Raw genomic sequence first — 21,470 nt, 5'->3', positions numbered from 1 at the left:
CTTAGGATGAAAAGATGCTTGTGTTTAGTTGAACATTGGATTGTTTTAATTTATTACCCTCAAGTTTTTACACAATTTAACTGAATAAAAACCTATCCGGATTGAATTAAGTTTGTCCATTGTATCCTTAAAGAAAGCCAGGTGGGTTACATGAATTCATCTGAACATCATATCGAATTACAACATGGTGGATGTACTGTTTCCTGACAAAGGCATCACCCCCCTCTTACAAACCAGAAGCCAGCAGCCCCTGGAGCTCCTGTGACATTACAAATGCCTAGAAGGGGTTAAAACAGGGAGACTCTGTTACTTAACCAGGATTAAGTCAGTCAGCAGCTGGTTGAGTAGCTGCTGTTCTCACTGGAGCTGTGTTAGACTCCTAGGGGTATATTTACTAAACTACAGGTTTGAAAAAGTGAAGATATTGCCTATAGCATCCAATCGGATCGTAGTTATTTATTTTGTACATCCTACAAAATGACAGCTAGAATCTAGCTGGCTGCTATAGGCATCATCTCCACTTTTTCAAACCTGCAGTTTAGTAAAAAAAAAACCTAGGCTTTAAAACAGCAGGAGGGAAAACCATCAGGGGTGACAGCTCTCTCCTCCCATCTCCGTCCCCTTAGGGACAGTGTGGGAAATTTTCTCCCTTTAAAAACACCTGCAGGAGAGACTTCAGTGTCTGTGTCACTTTTGGCGTTGGAGTCGCAGCTCCTGCCAGTGTGCTAAGGATTTTTGCCTGGCAGCATTGTGGCTATTGGTTTACAAGCTTTTCTTGGACTTGCAGATTTGGTTGCTCTGTTTGATTTATTAACCACATACATCATCATTTCCCTATAACTTGGACTGGTAAAGAAAACCCATTTTCTTTATAAACGATTTGGGGTTGTGAACACTGGGGTGTCACTGGGTGATGGCTGAAGTTTAGTGAGCACTGGATGTTATTTAAAGTATTGTTTGATAAGCTATTGTTTGCACTTATCTGTATTAAAGGTACAGTTGTATCCACACCTTTTCCTTGCCTGTGTGATCCTGAACCCCAAGATACCAGGATATTCTTCTAGATTTCTACCCTAACATCCTGGTATCATCACATTTGTACATTTAGATTTGTAATATAGTGTTTTTGTTTGCAAGTGGAAATTAAAGATCTTGAACTCACTAAATGTATAAAAATTTGCTACTCATTGTCTAATTTCCATACATCTACTTTTTTCCAGCAGATGGACACAAAATCCGGAATACCTCGGAGGGAGATCTCATTTTGTCTCCAGGATATAAAATAGAAAATAAAAACATCATAAAGGATTTTCCAGGAGGAAAACCCATTTCTCCAAATATAGATCAATTACTTCACAGTGCACATATATCATCTGATCCCTCTAATCATGAGGCATGTTTGCTTAATAACTCAGATATTGCTGCACCTAGTACAACTCATAGTGGCGATACAATATTTCCATGTTCTGAATGTGGGAAATGGTTTAAATATAAATCAGTTCTCATTAATCATCAGAGAACTCATACACGTGAGAAGCCATTTCCATGTTCTGAGTGTGGGAAATGTTTTAAATTGAAATTATATCTTGATAAACACTACAGAACTCATGAAGTTGAGAAACCATTTCCATGTTCTGAGTGTGGGAAATGTTTTATTTATAAATCCCATCTGGTTTCACATCAGCGATCTCATACAGGTGAGAAACTATTTCCATGTTCTGAGTGTGGGAAAAGTTTTTCACTCAAATCAGTTCTGGCTTCACATCAGAGAACTCACACAGGTGAGAAGCCATTTCCATGTTCTGAGTGTGGGAAATGTTTTATATATAAATCCCATCTGGTTTCACATCAGAAAATTCATACAGGTGAGAAGCTATTTTCATGTTCTGAGTGTGGGAAATGTTTTATATATAAATCCCATCTAGTTTCACATCAGAGAACTCACACAGGTGAGAAGCCATTTCCATGTTCTGATTGTGGGAAATGTTTTATATATAAATCCAATCTGGTTTCACATCAGAGAATTCACACAGGTGAGAAGCCATTTTCATGTTCTGAGTGTGGGAAATGTTTTATGTCTAAAACCCATCTGGTTTCACATCAGAGAATTCACAGAGTTAAGAAACCATTTCCATGTTCTAAGTGTGGGAAATGTTTTATATATAAATCCCATCTGGTTTCACATCAGAGAACTCACACAGGTGAGAAGCTATTTTCATGTTCTGAGTGTGTGAAATGTTTTATATATAAATCCCATCTAGTTTCACATCAGAGAACTCACACAGGCGAGAAGCCATTTCCATGTTCTGAGTGTGGGAAATGTTTTATGTCTAAAACCCATCTGGTTTCACATCAGAAAATTCACAGAGTTAAGAAACTATTTTCATGTTCTAAGTGTGGGAAATGTTTTATAGAGAAATTATATCTTGATAAACACTACAGATCTCATACAGGTGAGAAGCCATTTCCATGTTCTGAGTGTGGGAAAAGTTTTAAAGTTAAATCCAGTCTTGTTAAACATCAGCGATCTCATACAGGTGAGAAGCCATTTCCATGTTCTGAGTGTGGGAAAAGTTTTACAGTTAAATCCAGTCTTGTTAAACATCAGCGATCTCATACAGGTGAGAAACTATTTCCATGTTCTGAGTGTGGGAAAAGTTTTACAGTTAAATCCCATCTAGTTTCACATCAGAGAATTCACACAGGTGAAAAGCCATATCCATGTTCTGAGTGTGGGAAATGTTTTATGTCTAAATCCAATCTGGTTTTACATCAGAGAATTCACACAGGTGAGAAGCCATATCCATGTTCTGAGTGTGAGAAATGTTTTATATATAAATCCCATCTGGTTTCACATCAGAAAATTCATACAGGTGAGAAGCTATTTTCATGTTCTGAGTGTGGGAAATGTTTTATATATAAATCCCATCTAGTTTCACATCAGAGAATTCACACAGGTGAGAAGCCATATCCATGTTCTGAGTGTGGGAAATGTTTTATGTCTAAATCCAATCTGGTTTTACATCAGAGAATTCACACAGGTGAGAAGCCATATCCATGTTCTGAGTGTGGGAAATGTTTTAAAGTTAAATCCCATCTGGGTTCACATCAGAGAATTCACACAGGTGAGAAGACATTTTCATGTTCTAATTAGGGGAATTCTTTTACACAGAAAATAGGTCTGGTTTCACATCAGAGAAGTCACACAGGTGAGAAAACATTCCCATGTTCAGAGTGTGGAAATTTTACACACAATCTCTCCTAAAACATCAGATAATAGACACATAAGAAAAGGAATTTCCATGAGATGATAGATATAAAACAGGTTGCAAGAATACTATAAACATTGTTAAAGTGCCTTTTATAATTGTAAATAATGCGAATAGGCATGTTCCTACATACCCACTCCCCCTTTTCTCGCTCGAAAATTTATTGTCTCGCATCACTTCTTTCTTCTGCCTTTCACTCTCCCATCCTTGCCCCACTCCAAATCTTCCCCATCTCCACTCCTCTCCTACCTTTTGCTCCCACTTTATCCCATTCTCTGCCCACTGACGGGTCCCGTCCTAGTTCTGTTTTTCGTCCAATTCCAACTCTCCCTGTCATGCACCTGGCTCACTATTATACACACCCTTTCAGTCCAACAACCTTGTCCACTTCTCTCCTCTTCCCTCTCTTCCTGTATCTGGTGGTCTCTGGAATGCCTGGTTAGTCTGTAACAAATTGGCCTGTATCCATATTCTCTTTATCTCTAGATCCTCCAACTTCTCTCCCTCTCCTCCTCACTTGGTCTCTTTCAATGCACCTCCTCTCCCACCGCAGTGTCCACTCCCTTGATCTGGTCTTTTTACACCTCGGTACTGTCTGACGTCATCAATTCACCTTTCCCTGTCAGCGACTACCGTCTCTTCTCTTAGCATCTTTCCACCCCTCTCACCCTCCCCATCCTCTAAGGCTACTCTTACATGTGTGTAACCTTGACACCATCTTTCCTACCACGTTCTCCTCCCTGGACTCACTACTCTCCCTAATCACTCTTTTTTGCCCAGATGAGTCTGTCTCCTTTTATAATCACACTCTTACCACTGTACTTGATTCACCCCGGTTATCACTATCAAGCTTCTTTGGTCTCCACCTCAACCATATCACTCCAAGCTTACCTGCTGTCTTCAAAAACACTTCCATAGTGCAGAATGGATATGTCATGCTCTCATGCTGATTTCCTTGACTTCAAATTCATACTCGTCTCTAACAGTTCGTCCCTATCACTCACTTACCAATCCTTTAAGGCTCTCCTAATCGTCCAACCCCTATCACCTTTCTGCCACCTTCAACTCCTCCTGTCCCCTTCCCTTCTCCCACCCCCTTCTTGCTCTCTGCTGTCAATTTCGCTACCAACTTCACCTCCAAAATTGAGTCAATCAATACTTCAAAACATCTCCCAGCAGTGCCTTCTTGCCCCACCTGGTCCCCCTCCCACTCTCCTCTTTGGACACTAATTCCATCCCCTCTCCATTGTCACTCCCACTTCTTAGCTCACCCTCCTTCTATCTTTTGCTCCGGTATCTGCAGATGAGGTCTGCACCCTTCTCTCTCTCCCCCCCCTCCCCCTGGCCACCGGTCCCCATCCCTCCCATCTTCTGCACTCCTCTCTTGATGCCTGCTCTCACTTTGCCAGCCTCCTCAACCTATTCCTCCTCCTTTAAACATACTTTCGTTTTCCCTATACCCAAAAAACCTTCTCTTGTCCCTATCTCTCTAATTACTGCCTATATCTCTCCCATTCTAATGTGGTTTTCCACTTAACTGAAACTGTCCTTACTAAGGTCACTAATGAACTTTTCTTTGCTAAATCTAAATGACACTTCTTCCTTTCTTTCCTCCATTGAATATTCCCTCCTTTTGCAAACTCTCAAAGCTATAGACCTCTGTAAAACTGTCCTCTCCTTGTTTTCCTCTTACCTCATCAACTGCTCCTTTTCAGTCTCTACATGACTCCACAACCCCCCCTCTTCCCTTTCCTGTCAGAGTTCCTCAAGGTTCCATCCTTGGCCCCCTGCTCTTCTCCCTCTACACCTCCTTCCTTGACGTCCTTATCCACTCCTCCAGAGTACTACCTCTGTGCCGATGATACTGAAATCTAACTTTCAAACCCTGACCTCTACCCTTTCCTTATGTCTCATGTCTCCTGCTGTCTCTCAGTCATCCAATCTTGGATCTTGCTTTTATTAAATTCAGTATTTTCAAAACTGAACTAATCTTCTCCCCCCCCCCCTTTACAGGGCTCACCCACCTTCTCTGTTTCTGTTAATACTACCCTCATTTTTGTCATTCAAGTCGTTGCCTTGGGGTCATAATAGACTCCTCTATCTACTTCAAACCTCACATTCTGTCCCTCTCAAAATCCTGCTACTTCCACCTCCAGAATATATCCAAGATACAGCACTTTCTCACCACGGAAGCCACCACAATTTTTATTCACTCTCGTAATATCTCACCTTGACTTCTGTAATAATTTCTCTCGCCTACAGGATGTGAAAGTTATAATATTATGCTTGCTATAGTGTATCCATTTTTGTATTTATGCAGCCATATTATATTGTATGATGCTGTATAGGATGTTGTTTAAAAGTGTGTATGTGACAAAAGAAATGTCTGGCAGTTTACAGACAGGAAAACATCACATGTGCAAAAGCTGATCTTATACTGTATACGAAATGTATTCAAGCTTATATTCAGTGTCACGAAATCATATCCTGTTCTTGATTTTAATGTTAAAAAGTATTTTAGGTGTGGCATTATTCTCTGTATGCGCTTGACAGCCCTGACCTGCGTGTCGAATAAGGGATGTCTTTTTTTGCTGAATAAACCTTCATATCATTTTGGTCCATGTTGAAATTTCAACAGTCACCTGCTGAGACTTGTACCCATTCACACGCCCTCAGGTTAAAGTAAAAAGTAAATGATGGCAGTAAGTGGTGGGCTGGGCAATGGATTGTCTAGATGTAAGACCCTCTGCAGAATAATTACCAAGGTAAATACAAAACCAGGTGCGCCAAGGAAACCAACCGTATTATATAAGTGAATTAAAATAAAATAAAAGATGTCTAAAATGCAAATAATATTTTATTATAACCAATATAAATAATAATAACACATAAAACTCGAATAAACCACCAACAGTGGAATACTATAAAAACTACCTCTAAAAGAGGATATCTTTATATATAATATTGTGCATGTCTGCAAATGCAGAAATAACAATACATTTAAATGGTAAACATTTATGATAGGGTCTGGAGACTAACTTACAGATGTTCTTGTAAGAAACAAAGTGTGTGACCAATACACTTTGTAAGCAAATATTCAAAAATCCTGAATATGCGTTGATAAACCAAGGATAACAATAGTGTTGAAAATCAGTCAACAGATGACCATAAAGAGTGTAAATAGGCAGTCTCACCCAGAAACAATAGCACCTGTAATTAGTGCCAATAGCACCTTCAGGTTCAGTTATTTTATACAACAAACATGGTGGCGTGTATCATCCGTGCGCCCCCTTATATTCATAACCCCTGGATTGAGAGGGAAAGCTTTGGAAGCATTTGCAGACCTTCCCCAGGAACTGGAGGGCGATTATTTCTCAATTAAGAAAGCTTTGTTGCTTCATTTTAACATAACTCCTGAGGCTTACCGGTGGCAATTCCGAGACTCAAGGCGCAGTCCCTCTGATACTTATGCCGGACTGTTAGCGCAATTACCATCCATGATGCATGACTGTGCCCAGCTGAGGTGAGGGAATGGGTTGTGGCTCGTGACCCTAAGACAGCGCAAGCGATTGCTAGTCTGGCCGACTAGTACACAGTTACCAGGGCTCCTGTAACGAAGAAGAGTTGGGGAGCGTCAGGACAAACTAAGTGGAAGAGGAAGTCTGTTATGTAGCTTATATTGAATTGTGGGAAGATTTAAAACATGGAGTTTGAAGTGGCGAGAGCACATCCAAGATATATAAAATATTTAGTAACACGGGTCAACATCGATGGTAAGAGATCAGGTGAAGATAAATAAATGTGGTATAATCTGCAGATAGGGGATACTGGAATCCAAAGAAGCTAGTTTTCCAAAAGAAGTCATATAGATAGCAAAAAAGTTGGCTGAAAGCTTGCCTGAAGATAGTCCATAGGGACATAAGCTAAAAAGAGGCAAGGGGCAGTGACTACCCGCCAACCTACTGGGGCGGTCTGGCTGAGATCGCTGGGCAGGAATAGAGGCTGTGGATTGCAGGCCCTCAAAGTCGGGGTACACCTGGAGCAGTGGCTGCTATTGGACCTCTCTGGTACCTCACCTGCAGCTTTTCACCCTATTACTGGCTGCATAGACGGAGTTGAGGTCCCCTACTGTGTGTTGGCTCAGTGAGTACCAACTCTCTACATTCTGTGGTATTTGTGTCCCTGCTGGTGCCCCCCTGGTACCGCTTCCTTGCCTGTCTCCATTTGAGCCCATGCCACTTACCTTGCCTTCTATCAAGCTGCACTGTATTTAAATCTGATTTGATCTGCTTTGCTTCAACCGGTGGCGGTTGAAATACACTACACCTACTTTTCATTGCTGCTGCAATTATTCCTATCTAACTAATATCTGCCGGTGAGTCCATTAACTGTTCTTTTTTCATCATTGGCGTTAAACTCCATCTGCTGGCCCTCACCCCGACGCTGAATATGTGACCTCTCTCACTCATGCAAGACCGGGAAAGACCCCTATCATACTAACCGATGTAAAAGTGTGCCTCTCCGTCACCTTCTTCCCTCATCCTTGCCTTTCTCCGCCTCCCCCACCCTTCTCAACTGACTGCTGGTTCTCAACTCCTCCATCATGTCCAACAAACCAAAAAAAGTGACCGCCGGGTCCTCTGCTAACTTTTTTGGTGCAAAGAACAAGCAGTCTTCTCCGGCTCGCACAGAAACGCCCAGCTCTCAGCCGCTCTCTGATGCCGAGTTGGACCCACAGATCCTATCTGTGATGACTAGCCTGCTGGAATGGGTCAAACAAGCGTTCCACCAAGAACTTTCTAAAGTTGTTAATGACTTTAAAACCGAACTAACTTCACTAGGCAACAGATCTGATGCGCTGGAGACAAAAACAGACGATCTTTGTCGCTCTCAAACTTCAATGGACAACGAACTCACCCGTCTTCGTAATGAAGTTGAGACCCTCAAGGAACAGCAGGATTCTGAAAATAGGTCCCGCCGCAACAATATTCGCATCCGTAATGTGGCTGAAGAAATCTCCTTGGCGGACCTTCAGGCTTTTCTCAAAGATCTTTTTCAACATATCCTCCTGGAGCTCTCTGACACTGACTGCTTGATGGACCGTTCCGGGCTCGTCCTGCCAGTGGCCTGCCTCCTCGAGACATTATAGTGCGCCTGCACTATTTCCGCACAAGGGACCGTATCCTCTTCACGAAGATAGTCCATAGGTTGTGTGAGTAAAGAAATTGTGTGAGGCTAGTGTAGGCAAGCCTCTGAAGAAGCTTGGAATGGCTGGAACTTAGGTGATTCTACTGACCTACCTGTCCCCACTCCTAGGAGGCCAGGTCAGTAAAATATGTCACTGGACAGTTAAATACTCTTGAATCTGTCAGCAGTAGCATTTAACTGTTTTATTGTGGGTTTTTTTTACTTTGAAAACATCAAAACTTTATAATGGATGTCCTCTTCTAGCAGGTTGTGGAACCTTTAGATCCCTGTAGCCTGCTTAACTTCTGCATTGGCAGGGCCTGATTAAGGGTCCAGGTAGCTCCAGGCTAAAATACTAATAAAGTCCGTCACTTTCCATGCCAGGCTAATACATTGTAGATAAAAACGAAAGTGTCCTTAATTTAAAATCCTGCTTCCTTTACGCCCCTCTAATGCTTATGTTCCAGTGTTTGGAAAGGATCACAGCAATCCTTGTCACTCATTTTGTTTTAATTAAAATCACAACTGTATAGCAGAGTGGAGACGTGAACAAATACTAATGAGAGTGAAGATGTAAAAAGGGGAGGGGGCTGTCATGTCTGCGTCTGTTACCCATCTCGTCTCTCCTACTTGCTTATCCTCAAGTGCCCGCCCAAGGATGACTCAATGTCTTTATACCATGGGACTACATCAAGATTAAAAACTTATTACATTTTTTCCTTCGTTTTAATTTTTAGTTTAGAGAGCAACTAGTCTCTAATATTTTAAAATTAATTTAAGTTTACACCTCTCCCTGTCACCTTGTGCCCAGCTACTGACATTCAATATTTGTTTAATGAAGCCAAGGGATTGATGCCCCTATGTGACAGTGGCAATTTATTGGCCAGGCCAAACACAACCACACAGAACTACAGCATTACTGGATACTGGTGCAGAAGTATCACTGTTTCATTTTACAGGGACACAACATACACAACAGGCACACTGGGTTGCTGTGGAAGGGCTGGGGGGACAGCAGACATGGGCAGCCAAGATTGACTGCAGACTCCAAATCGGCAAAGATCTGACTTTCAAAACACAGGTGAAGGTATCTGAGCTTCCAGGCAATATAATTGGTATGGATATTTTGCATGGACAAACCATACACACTGAAAGTGGAATTTATGTGTTTGGATGTTCTGTAAGATCCTACACAGTGTCTGCAGTGAAGCCTATTGAGAGAGGTTTGGCTAAATGGTCTCCAGTGTATATTCCTCCTCCTCCACAGCCAGTTAATCTCAAACAATACCGGATACAAGGTGGTCTGAAAGAAATATCAGACTGTGCAAGCGTTACTAGAAGCTGGAGTTTTCAGACCTGCGGTCAGTCCTTTTAACTCTCCAGTCTACCCAGTTAAAAAAAAAAGATGCATCCTATCGCTTAATAATCGATTATAGGGTATTGAACAAAGTAGCACCACCACTAGCAGCAGCTGTTCCAGATATAGTTACAGTGGTAGAACAAATTACAGAAACAGCCGGAGAGTGGCATGCAGTTGTGGATTTGGCAAATGCATTATTTTCCATTCCTATAGCGCCTGAGAGTCAGGATCAATTTGCTTTCACTTGGGATGGACAGCAATATACTGTGACAGTAGTTCCGCAGGGCTATTTACATTCAACCAGCATTTGTCATGGTTTGGTGGCAAGACATCTACAAATGCTAAAAGACTTTGCTTGTTCTCTGTACCATTATATCGATGATTTTATGATTTCAGGAGCAACAGAGGAACAAGTACAAAAAGACTTAAAAATATTGACTGATCACATGACCTCAAAAGGATGGAGAATAATCCCTCAAAAGTTCAAGGTCCAGCGCAAGCAGTGAAATTTGTAGGGGTAATATGGACTGGTCTAGAGCGAATGATACCTCAACCAGTGCTGGATGCAATTGCTAACATTAGTTTGCCAACTACCGCTAAAGAAGCACAAAAGGTCTTGGGAGTTCTAGGATTTTGGAGGGCTTTTGTGACCCACCTAGGCATGATTCTTAGGCCTATCTACAATGTGACTAGAAAGAAGACTGAGTTCACATGGACAGATGAGCAACAAAAGTCTATGCAGGCTGCAAAACATGCAATCAGGATTCATAATGCCCTTGGTCCCTTGCAACCAGATCAACCATTTTATCTAGATGTGACAGCAACTGAGCATGGGATGTCTTGGGGCCTGCGGCAGAAATCTCCACATACTGGAGCAAAAAAGATTCCAATTCTCTTCTGCCCAAATTAGATATTCACCATTGGAGAAACAATTGTTAGCTGCTTACACAGCCTTACAACATGTTGAGGCAACTACAAAGTAGCAACCGGTGACTGTCAGAACAGACTTACCAATAGCCGGATGGCAATAATGAATGAAAAAAACCGTTGACGCACAATAGAATGGCTGCCGTTACTTATACTAAAATAAATTCCACCTTACCCTTAACAATACATAAATAGAAAAGATAATATAACAAAACGGCGCCAATCTTATGCGCATAGAGATATAAACAAAAAATGAAATGTCCAAAATATAATGATGGAACACCAATTAGTCCACACAGTTATTATAGTAAATATCACTTAAATATGTGACATCCAATCTTTAGATTTTTCTCCATAAACACTGCGATCAGATAGCGAAACGTTTTCAGGAAGAGGTCCACGGGTGAAAATAGCCTATATTTTTTTCTATTCAATAGCCGGATGGGTTCGACAAGAGGGCTTAGGTGCATTATACTGCAGTAGCTCAGAAACCAACGCTACAGAAATGGAAGTGGTACTTGAGTGAAAGAGCTGGAGTGTCGTCACAAGAGCCTGCTGATATCAGTAGACAGCTAGCTGGTTTGGTCACCTTTCAATCAGATGAACTTGAACAACCCCCTCTCCAGATAGGGGGCAGCCCAGTGACAGATGCTAAACCATGGGCACAACTGAAAATTGAAGAGAAGTCCAGAGCTTGGTTTACCGATGGCTCAGCACAACTAATATATAGTGGACAAATATGGACAGCTCCTGCCAACCAACCAGTAACAGAAACCATACTCCATGAAACAGGTGACAGTGGGTCAAGTCAATATGCAGAATTACCTGCTGTGACCATGGTCATTCGTGAAACATGGAGATGTCATTATATACAGTCAGTTGAGCAGTGTATAAAGGACTTTTAACATGGATGCCTACATGGAAACAAGAGCATTGGCAAGTACATGGAAAAGAAATATGGGGAGGTCCTATAGTATGGGAGCCTATATGCACACACTAACTTTCCTTATAATGATGTAGCAGACCAACTAGCACAAGTCAGTGTTTGGTCTCTGACAGAGGCAGATGAAGATGAAGAACTGAAAAGATTGGGAGAGTGGTCCCATGTCCAGTCGGGACACAGAGGTGCACAAGGCACTAGAGATTGGGCCAAACAAAAAGGAATACCACTGACACACTTGATGGCCAGAGACATTGTGCTATGTGTCCAACAAGTCAAGAAGTAAACTACAGAAAACACTTGAAGGGTGATGTTGGCTCTATATATCGAGGAAAAGCTGCTGGACAAGTGTGGCAAATGGACTTTATAGGACCACTACCTACAGGAAGAGGTGGTCTCAAATATTGCGTTATAGCTGTTGATACATACTCAGGAGTTCTTATAATACATCCTTGTAAGCATGTTACACAAGAGACGACACATTATTACAAGACATACAGAGACATTATGGTACTCCTATGGAGGTCCAAATAGACAATGGAACTCACTTTACTAGCCGACAAATCAGAAAATGGGCCAAAGAGGAGGGAGTACATTGGCTGTATCATATACCTTACTATCCTCAGGCTGCCGGGCTCATAGAGAGAATGAATAGTTTGTTAAAAGAGCAAGTTAGGAAAATGTCACAACATCATACATTGAGGGGATGGGATAGGGTGATAAGAGAGACAGGGCAGAAAGTTAACCAAAGGATAATAGGAGATCAAACGCCTTTTCAGCGAATGATGACTGTCCTTGTGATACCCCCGCCCCCTTCTACAATAATTTTCAGTAACAAACAACTGAAGGTACAGAAACATTAGATTGAGGTAGTGGCCCATAAAGAACAATAGTTCAAAGACCCCCCATGGGTGGTAGACCCAGCTAGGGACACTACAGACCCCATGTACAAAGTACCAACAGGGCTAACTAGTTTAGAAACCAAATCTTCACTGTATTTTATACCAGTACCAGAGGTGATAGAACATTTCTCATGGGAAGAATCAACTACATTGGATGAATTGGGGGAATATTGTGTCACTTTGATCCCTAATCAATGGTGGTATGTGGAGAAGGGACAAATATTAGGACATTTGTTAGTGGTACCCGAGTCAAGTTACGTAGTAGTGAAAATCAGTGAACATCAGACAGGATGCAAAGTATAGGTGACACCAGTTGGGACAGAAAATAAAAAGAAGATAGGAGAAATAGTAGCTTCAGGTCTTGGTGATACATATTTAGTATTACTAGAAGGAACAGATAATTTATTTATCTTCCCGCAGGTTGATTCCTATTGCTGAATGATGACCTGGAAGTGAATTGTGTGCCCTCTTCTGATGATCTTGTGGTTTGGGTCTCACAAATATTATGGAACAGAGGAAAGAGCGAGCTACATAAACATTTAGTTGACTGGAATTATGCTCATTGATAGACATGCATTGTTGGCCTGCCAAGCTAGAGAACTATTCAAGTTGCTGGATTTGTACCCAATCACCAATTTCAGATGGAACACTTCCGTATGTTGCTATATCGATATTCCGGGAACAATTTTTATTACAAGAAAAGATCCTGCTAATTGGTTTTCTGGGTGGGGAGGTTGTTTTAGTGGTATTATTCACAGCTTGCTATATGTAATCATTGTATCCACTGTGATTTATGCAACTAATTTTTTAAGATTGTAATCAACTGTTTTAGAAAATGTTCTGGAAAAAACAAACAAACAGCTAAGGCTTTGCCTTTAAGGATAACTTACTAATAGCTTGCATAAGTCAGAGAGTGGAATGTGATGTAAAGGGTTTACAGGATTATGTAAGCCCTCTCTGATCTTTTAAGATAACATTCATACAATGATCCCTGTTAGTACAAGGACATTTCTATATGTCCAGGACTGGTTTTAACGTCTCTGGGGGAGAAGGGGTTTGGATTCAGAAGTTTAATTGGAACATTGTCTGGAAAGCTGTGTCCAACAAATAATCCTTATCTCACCGAGTGCTATCAAAGCAACAAACGGGGCTCCTCAGATTAAGACATTATTCAGCAATCAATTTGTATTCCACAGCTAAGAATATTTTGCTTTTAAATGTATCTTTTATATTAAACATTTGTATTATCCCTTTCACAACTGTCAATCTCTGTAATCTCACACCAGAACATGAGTTAATGTCCATCCTGGGACACTGCAACTCCCAGAAACCCCTGTTGTTATTTGCAATGTGCAGATTCAGGTTCTGTGTGATTGCTTTACATATTTAACACCCCTGTTATGGAAAGTGTGGGAGGAGTGTTGAATTCCTTGTGACAGTTCAGGAAATCGAGGGGGAGAATCATGCTCCAGGTTCCATGAGGAGGTTTAGTGTTGGGAGGGGGACTGTCATGGTCTCCGTGGGCGACGAATGCCATTCGTTCCTTGCAGGGACGGGGGTGGGATACTGTCACACATTCAGGTAACGACTGTCACGAGCTCCGGGAAGGACTACTATGTGCCCCAGATATGACGACTTTCACATACTCAGAGGGGGGTAGGGGGTGTCACTTGCTCACTGGTTAGACAGTCACATGCTCAGGAGGGGACTGTCTGCTCCCACATGTTCCCTTGCCCACCATCTTTTCTCTCATAAATCACCCACTGTCCATCAGCTTTCCTATCACATGCCACCCAATCCCAAAAGATTTTCTATCACATGCTTCACCATGCTCACCAGATTTTCTCCCAAAAGTTAACCCCTGGCCACAAGCTTTTCTACCTCATGCTACTCCATGCATTCCGTTTTTCCCTTACTTTCTTCCCTGCCCCCCTGATCACCAGCTTATCTCACAAGTGACCCCCCTACCCACTAGCTTTTAATTCAATTGCAACCTGCCCACAAGCTTTTCTCATGCCCCCTGCCCACCAGCTTTTCTCACACATGCCACCCCGTTCACCAGCTTTTCTCTCATGTCATCCTCTGTCCATCAGCTTTTATCACACAAGTAACCCTGCACAACAGCTTTTCTCTCACATGCCTGCTGTGCCCTCTCCCACCCCTTTATGTACTGAGCCACTCATCACATTGCCCTCAGGTTGTATTGTGCTCTTCGCTACTTCACTTACTCTGTGTGTCCCCATTATACCCTGTTACTCCATGCCTCCAGTTTGTGGCACTTACAAACAACCTTCTGTCTTGCTCTCCTTTTCCACTGGAAGATATCTCTCTGTTGGCGCCGAGCTGTGTCAGCCTATGCAGGCCTGCCATCAGAAACTCTGGGGACCAGTACAAATTAATCTGGCAGGGCCCCTCCACACATGCCTCCTCCCTCTTCGCCATACATGCACTGCTTTCCCCAATCACAGTAAACATCCCCCTCCCCCCAATCACAGTAAATGTCCGTGTGCCAAGATGTACTGCCTATGCCACCCTGTCTGTTGCTGGGAACCGGCTGGGCTTACTTTGCCACCGTTCCTTTTTGTTATCAAATGCGCACTCTAACTGCAGTAGGAGGGGCTTACAAATGTTACCACCACTGGACTCCTTACCGGTATCCAGTACCGTGTTTCTTATGGGTAACTGTCGCTGTTAGTGTACCCCATTACTGGTGTACCTGGGCTGGTACTCCTGACCTCTTCCTATGGATCAGGGTTGCTGTGGGTCGATCCCCCCTGACCTATCACTTTGGCCAGAGTTGCTGGGTAGCGGGCAGATCGGTGGTACTGGATGCAGGGTCCAAACCTCAGAACAGCCGGGAACGGATTAGAGTTGGGTCTAATCTGTAGGGATAGAGACGTTTCCAAGCAGGTCTTTGAAGCAAGTGATGTTTATTTGCTCACACTGCTTGAAGGTACCAGTGAGCAGGTCAGACGAAACAAGAACAATTTTCAATACAAAACAGTGCTTTTTATAGTTTTGGACACAGCCTCACAGGGTAAACCAGCCCCCTGAGGTCTGAGTTATTTCTAGTATCACATTGGATGCAATGTGTTTACTCAAACATGAATTTACATGCAATGGAAAGCTAACAATATTTACACTTATCTGTGATATCCTAAAACTTGCTGTGATTTCCTGCATCAAGTGCTGTTTACAATGTTCAGACAAGTTCTACCACTCTGGACAAAAGACCACACAGTAACGACCCCCTGCCGAGCCTTCAGCTAGAGCAGGCATTTGACACTTCATATCAAAAGTCTTAGTTAGCATTTCCGGCTATCAGACTCCCTCCCCACATATGCCTAATTGGAGATTTCCTCTAGCACAGTTAAAACAAAAAATTAATTTCCTCTCCTGGTCTTAGAAATAAAGATATTTCCCTTACCAAAATACACACATTATCAAAAATAAGTACATTTGCAATTATATAAATAAGCGCCCTGCACTATTTCCTTTAAAGAAATTATACCATGTTATTTATAAGTGATCCAGTCACAGTCCCCCTCTCTTATCTCTCCCCTCCAATCACAGTAAATGTCCCCCTCTCCTATCTCCCCCCTCCAATATCAGTAAATGTCCCCCTCCCCTATCAAATTAATGCCCATTTAACTTAATTTCTCCTCCTCCTGGCCCCCTAGACTGTCCGGGTCCCCTAGTGTGGCCAACCAGCCCCCTTCTCCGCGATGCTGTTGCACCCGGTCACTGATAGACTGGGAGCTTGTCACGCAACGATGACGTCACCGCGCCACACACTCCCAGACTATCAGAGCACGGGTACAACAGCATCGCGGAGAAGGGGGCTGGTCGGACACACTAAGGGACCCAGACAGTCTAGGGGGCCAGGACAGAAAGTCTGTCTGGGTCCCTCACAGCTGTATTGGCCGTACCCCCCTGATGGCGGTCCTGAGCCTATGTATCTCAGTGATGGTTGTGGGGGGTCATCACAGTACTCTGTGTTTCGCAAAGAAATGTTACTGGGTGCAGCCATTGTGGTGTGGTCTTGTTATATCAGAGGGAAATAACTTGGATGTCATTGATCCCTCAGGATAGAGTGAAGAGGTGAATGTACTTTAGGACGTATATCAGTACAGAACAAGTAATGTCTTACAGCTGATGACTGACAGATATGTGACAGTAATTTTCCTCTCCTCCACTCAGGAGGTAACAGGCAGCCTAGTCCCAAGTAACAATCAGCAGCTGCATCTAAGAGATATTGTGGTAGTCACAGTAATTCCTACTGTATAATCCTCATAATACTTATATCCTCCTCATTCATCACCTATTTTATTTTACCTGTGTTATGTTTATCGTTATATCTCATTATATCTATGTAGGTACATAACCTGCCAGTCACTGCGTCCTCTCACCCAGAAGATGTTACCTGACATCCGGTCCGTGCGGTCCATCGACTTCCTGACTGTGCGTTCCACCTTACTTCCGGTCTGTGCGGTTTACCTGACATCCGGTCTGTGCGTTCCACCGACTTCCTGACTGTGCGTTCCACCGACTTCCTGTATGTGCGTTCCACCTGCTTTTCGCTGGATGTCATCTTTCTTCTATTGCAACTTCCGGGTGACCTTAGAGTAGGAGGGAGTCAGAGAGGTGACTGCTGTGTCCGCACCAGGTAATTATGTTATTATTATTATACATTATTATACAGGGGGAGCAGCCTCTGGTGTCCTGTGAGTATAATACGTGTCAGCTGACTGGGGCCCTGTTATTATAACACAGTTTGAGGTGTAATTAGTGTAATACAGTTGCAGCAGCCTCTGGTGTCCTGATATAGTACATTTACAGCAGACTGGTAGAGGACTCCTTTACTTTCCATAATGAATCAGCTCCTTCATGTTCATGTAACAAAGGGCTGAGCTCACTGAGCTGAGGGTGTCAGTCAGGGCTTCTTGTTTTACTAAACAATAGACTCTCACAGAGAATGTCAGTGTGTGTGAGAATCTTCAGAGACTAAATGATTATCCTCCAGTAAATGCCTCATCCTCCCCTGTGCTATATACATGGTCAGCAGGCTTTTCATACATAAACATGAAGGGCAGTGATAGGATAACTGTGGCCTCTAACATGACAGTTCATGCTGGGACCTAATCACAAATTGTCCAAAACTGATGAAATTCACTATTGGTTAACCCTATCCGTGTTCTCATTGCTGTCTGTCCTATCCCTGCTTTATTAATATCTTCTCTTCTGTTAGATTTTGTTTCCCCCCTTAGTTTCATTGTTATGTTACATGGGGTGAATATGTAGATATTTTTGGTAATTCTGGGTTAAAGTTGTGGTAAAATTGCTGATTTTGTGGCCACCAACACTAAGACTGTACTTAGGACTGCACTTCCACGGTGATGTCACTTTGTACATTTCCATAGAGTTTATTTTGTTGCCACCTACCAGGGTTTATAAATACTGTTTGGATATATGTACTGTTCTAGTAGGTGGGTAAAGCCTTATCCATCCCGGGGAAACTACTGTATACTGAGATACATCACCTATAGGAGAATGATGGAATTTGAAAACCAAACCAGATAACACATTGGTAAGGGGATTGTGTGACTGGATCACTATTAAATAACTTTGGGTATAAATTTATTTAAAGCAAATAGCGCAGGCCGCTTAATTATATGATTGCCAATGCACTTATTTTTGATATAGTGAGATAGGAAATCGTTATTTCTGAGACCAGGGGAAGAAATTTGTCTCTTGTTTAACCTTGCTATAGGACAGGGGTCGACAAACCCCGGCATGCGTGCCAGGGGTGGCACGCAGCCCCCTGAGTCCTGGCATGCCGTCTAAATGACAGCCGGAGAAGAGCTGAACTGTTGTGCAAGCGCAGCAGTTCAGGGAGGCCTGGTGCTTTTCACCTGCTAGACATGCCCCCAATGATGTACTGCCACACCCCCAATTGTAAAACCACTTGCATGGTAAAAAAATGTTGTGCCGCCGCTTTGAGGCGGCACAACAATGCTTAACTATAAGGGAGGACCCATGGAGTTGCTGTACTGGGGCCATGAATTTCTCTAGGCAGCTATGTATGTATGTATGTGTGTGTGTGTATATGTGTATAATATATATATATATATATATATATATATATATATATATATATATATATACACACATATATACACACACAACTACACACACGACTGGCACACCTGGGCTTGACTAGATTTTAGCCGGCACTCCGATAGAAAAAGGTTGCCAACCCCTGATATAGGATATGCTTATTTCTGTTGTATATATCTGATACAGTGAGCCTTTGTTTACCAAGTCTTTGGTGTGTTGTGATGTGGGGACGTGGCTTGCTTTGGTTTTTTGTTGTTCTGTGGGAATGCAAATTCGGCGACTGTCTGAAGTATTCATGCCAGTCAGACCTTTTGACTTGCTAGTGGGTCTCCTGCCTCTGAAATAAGATCCAGGAAATCACAGCAAGGTTTTTAAGAATCTCATAGCTAAGTGTAAATATTAGTAGTGGCTTTGCAATGCATGTAAATCAATGTTTTGGTAAATGGGGTTACAGCCTGATTCTAAAAATAGCCTATGTCAGAACTATATAAAAGATGAGCTGACCACTGATACTTTAAATCAGTGGGACTGTCCTTGTCAGGACACTTAAGCCATAAGCATCACTCTGCTTCAAAGACCTGCTTGACAACTTCTTCGATATTGCTGTAATCCTGTGACCTGCCGATTAGACCCTAAATCTAATCCATTCTCCGGCTGATTCTGAGGTTTGGACCCAAGCTTTTCCAGTACCACCGCTCTGCCTGCTACCTGTAGCTCTGGTCAATGTGATAGGCCAGGGAGGATCCATCCACAGCAACTAAGAGGTCCGGAGTTACCAGCCCAAGTGTACCAACACAGGAGTACACTAGCAGTGACAATTAACTAGAAGGAACATGGTTCTGAGCACCATAAAGGAGTTCAGTGGTGGCAGCATTATAAGCCCCTCCCACTGCGGCAAGAGGGCGCATTTGGGATAACAAAAGGTAACGGTGGCAAATTAAGCCCAACCGGTTCCCAGCAACAACAGACAGGGTGGCATAGGCGGTCCACCCTGTCACAGATTTCTGGTGTCGAGCGGTGGGATAACCGCAGGCGGCTTTTCGGGAACCAATCATGAGAGCTGAGTTATTCAGAGAGGAATAACTGCAGCCAGGAGACCGCACAGGATGTCTGATTACACCAACGTGTCCAGGGCGGATCTCCAGACTCTGTGCAGTGCCAAGGGCATTGATATCAGCCATTCGCCAAACAGGGCGGAGATGAGAGAGGCACTGAGGGAATGGCACAGACAGCTTGGTACCCCAGATGTCCAGACAGCAGAGAATCTTGATCAACAGCCTGCAGAGACTTCTACCCAGCAGACTTAACCCGCACAACCAGCCCCTCTATCCTATGATGAGCGCAGGGCTGCCGGGCTAAAGATCCAGCTGGCGGCTTTAGGGGACAACGCATCTGCAGCTGAGCGGGCACAGGTCATAGCAACATGGCGCCAAAAGGGAAGGGCACCAGCCATGCAGCCTAGGGGCAAGGCGCCCCCTAGAGGATCAGGACTGTTATCTTTACCTTGCCCTAAATTTGAGGACTGTGTTGGGAATATTGATGAGCACCTGCAGGTATTTGAAAGGACCTGCAGGCTACACACTGTACACAGAGAAGAATGGGTTAAGCATCTGGTGCCCACACTGCAAGGATGTGCAGTGGAGGCCTACCGTGGGGTGCCCACAGAGGACTGTGCGGACTATGATGTAGTGAAAATTATATAAATATACGCCCTGCACTATTTCCTTTAAATTTTTGCCAAAAGCTATTTATCAGTGATCCAGTCACGTATATGTATATGTGTGTATATGTGTGTATGTGTATGTGTGTATATGTGTGTATGTGTGTATATGTGTGTATGTGTATGTGTGTATATGTGTGTATGTGTATGTGTGTATATGTGTGTGTATTATAAGGGCACAGTCATGCCCTTATATTAAGGTTACATGTAAAAAACGTCATTTTGCCATAGGGAATCTGTGAGAAGGGGGCATGGTGTTTGAGGGTCTACATTTTAAAAAGTATTAAAGCTATGAAATTTGGCATGTGAATGGAGAACTGTCCACAGGTGCCGCATGTGAAATTTCACAAAAAAAAGAATAAAAAAAATGATAATTTTAGATATTTTTGGTGGGTTAATAGTTTTGGTAAAATTGCTCATTTTGTGGCCACCAACACTAGGACTGTACTTAGGACTACACTTCCATGGTGGTGTCCTTTTGTACATTTTCATATAGAGTTTATTTTGTTTCCACCTACCAGGGGTTTATAAATACTCTTTGGATATATGTACTGTTCTAGTAGGTGGGTAAAGCTTATCCATCCCGGGGAAACTACTGTATACTGAGATTCATCTCCTATAGGAGAATGATGGAATTTGAAACCCAAAACAGATAACACATTGGTAAGGGGATTGTTATTGTGAAAGTTTTTGTCTAGTATGTATTTAAATAACATTGGGATATCTAACCCAGGGAAAGAAAGATTTGAAGACTGTCACCAAAATGTTGCTTAAAGATTTCATACCCCACTGGGGCACTCCAGAGTGATACCAGTGTGACCTGTGTATACTGATCAGTGGGTTATTTGTGACTTGTGTGTAGTGATCAGGGGATTATTGGTGACCTGTGTATACTGATCAGTGAATTATTGGTGACCTGTGTATACTGATCAGTGGATTATTGGTGACCTGTGTATACTGATCAGTGGATTATTGGTGACCTGTGTATACTGATCAGTGAATTATTGGTGACCTGTGTATACTGATCAGTGGATTATTGGTGACCTGT

General features: G+C 42.7%; 2 protein-coding genes across 3 annotated transcripts in view; one reads left to right on the top strand and one right to left on the bottom strand.

Moving 5' to 3' along the window:
• LOC142159791 (uncharacterized) overlaps positions 1-21,470 on the bottom strand; it is a 1,176,369-nt gene that overhangs the window by 820,376 nt on the left and 334,523 nt on the right. The window lies entirely within an intron of this gene.
• Positions 1-21,470, top strand: part of LOC142160015 (uncharacterized) — a 47,552-nt gene that overhangs the window by 4,829 nt on the left and 21,253 nt on the right. Inside the window, 2 exon segments of the mRNA XM_075214934.1 lie at positions 1,221-3,242; positions 13,084-13,127. Coding sequence (XP_075071035.1) covers positions 1,221-3,242; positions 13,084-13,127 — 2,066 coding nt within the window.

This window comes from Mixophyes fleayi, chromosome 6 (assembly GCF_038048845.1).
Source record: "Mixophyes fleayi isolate aMixFle1 chromosome 6, aMixFle1.hap1, whole genome shotgun sequence".
NCBI classification, from domain to species: Eukaryota; Metazoa; Chordata; class Amphibia; order Anura; family Limnodynastidae; genus Mixophyes; species Mixophyes fleayi.
Note: the sequence above shows the minus strand (reverse complement) of the source record. Positions and strands in the feature narration are given on the sequence as shown.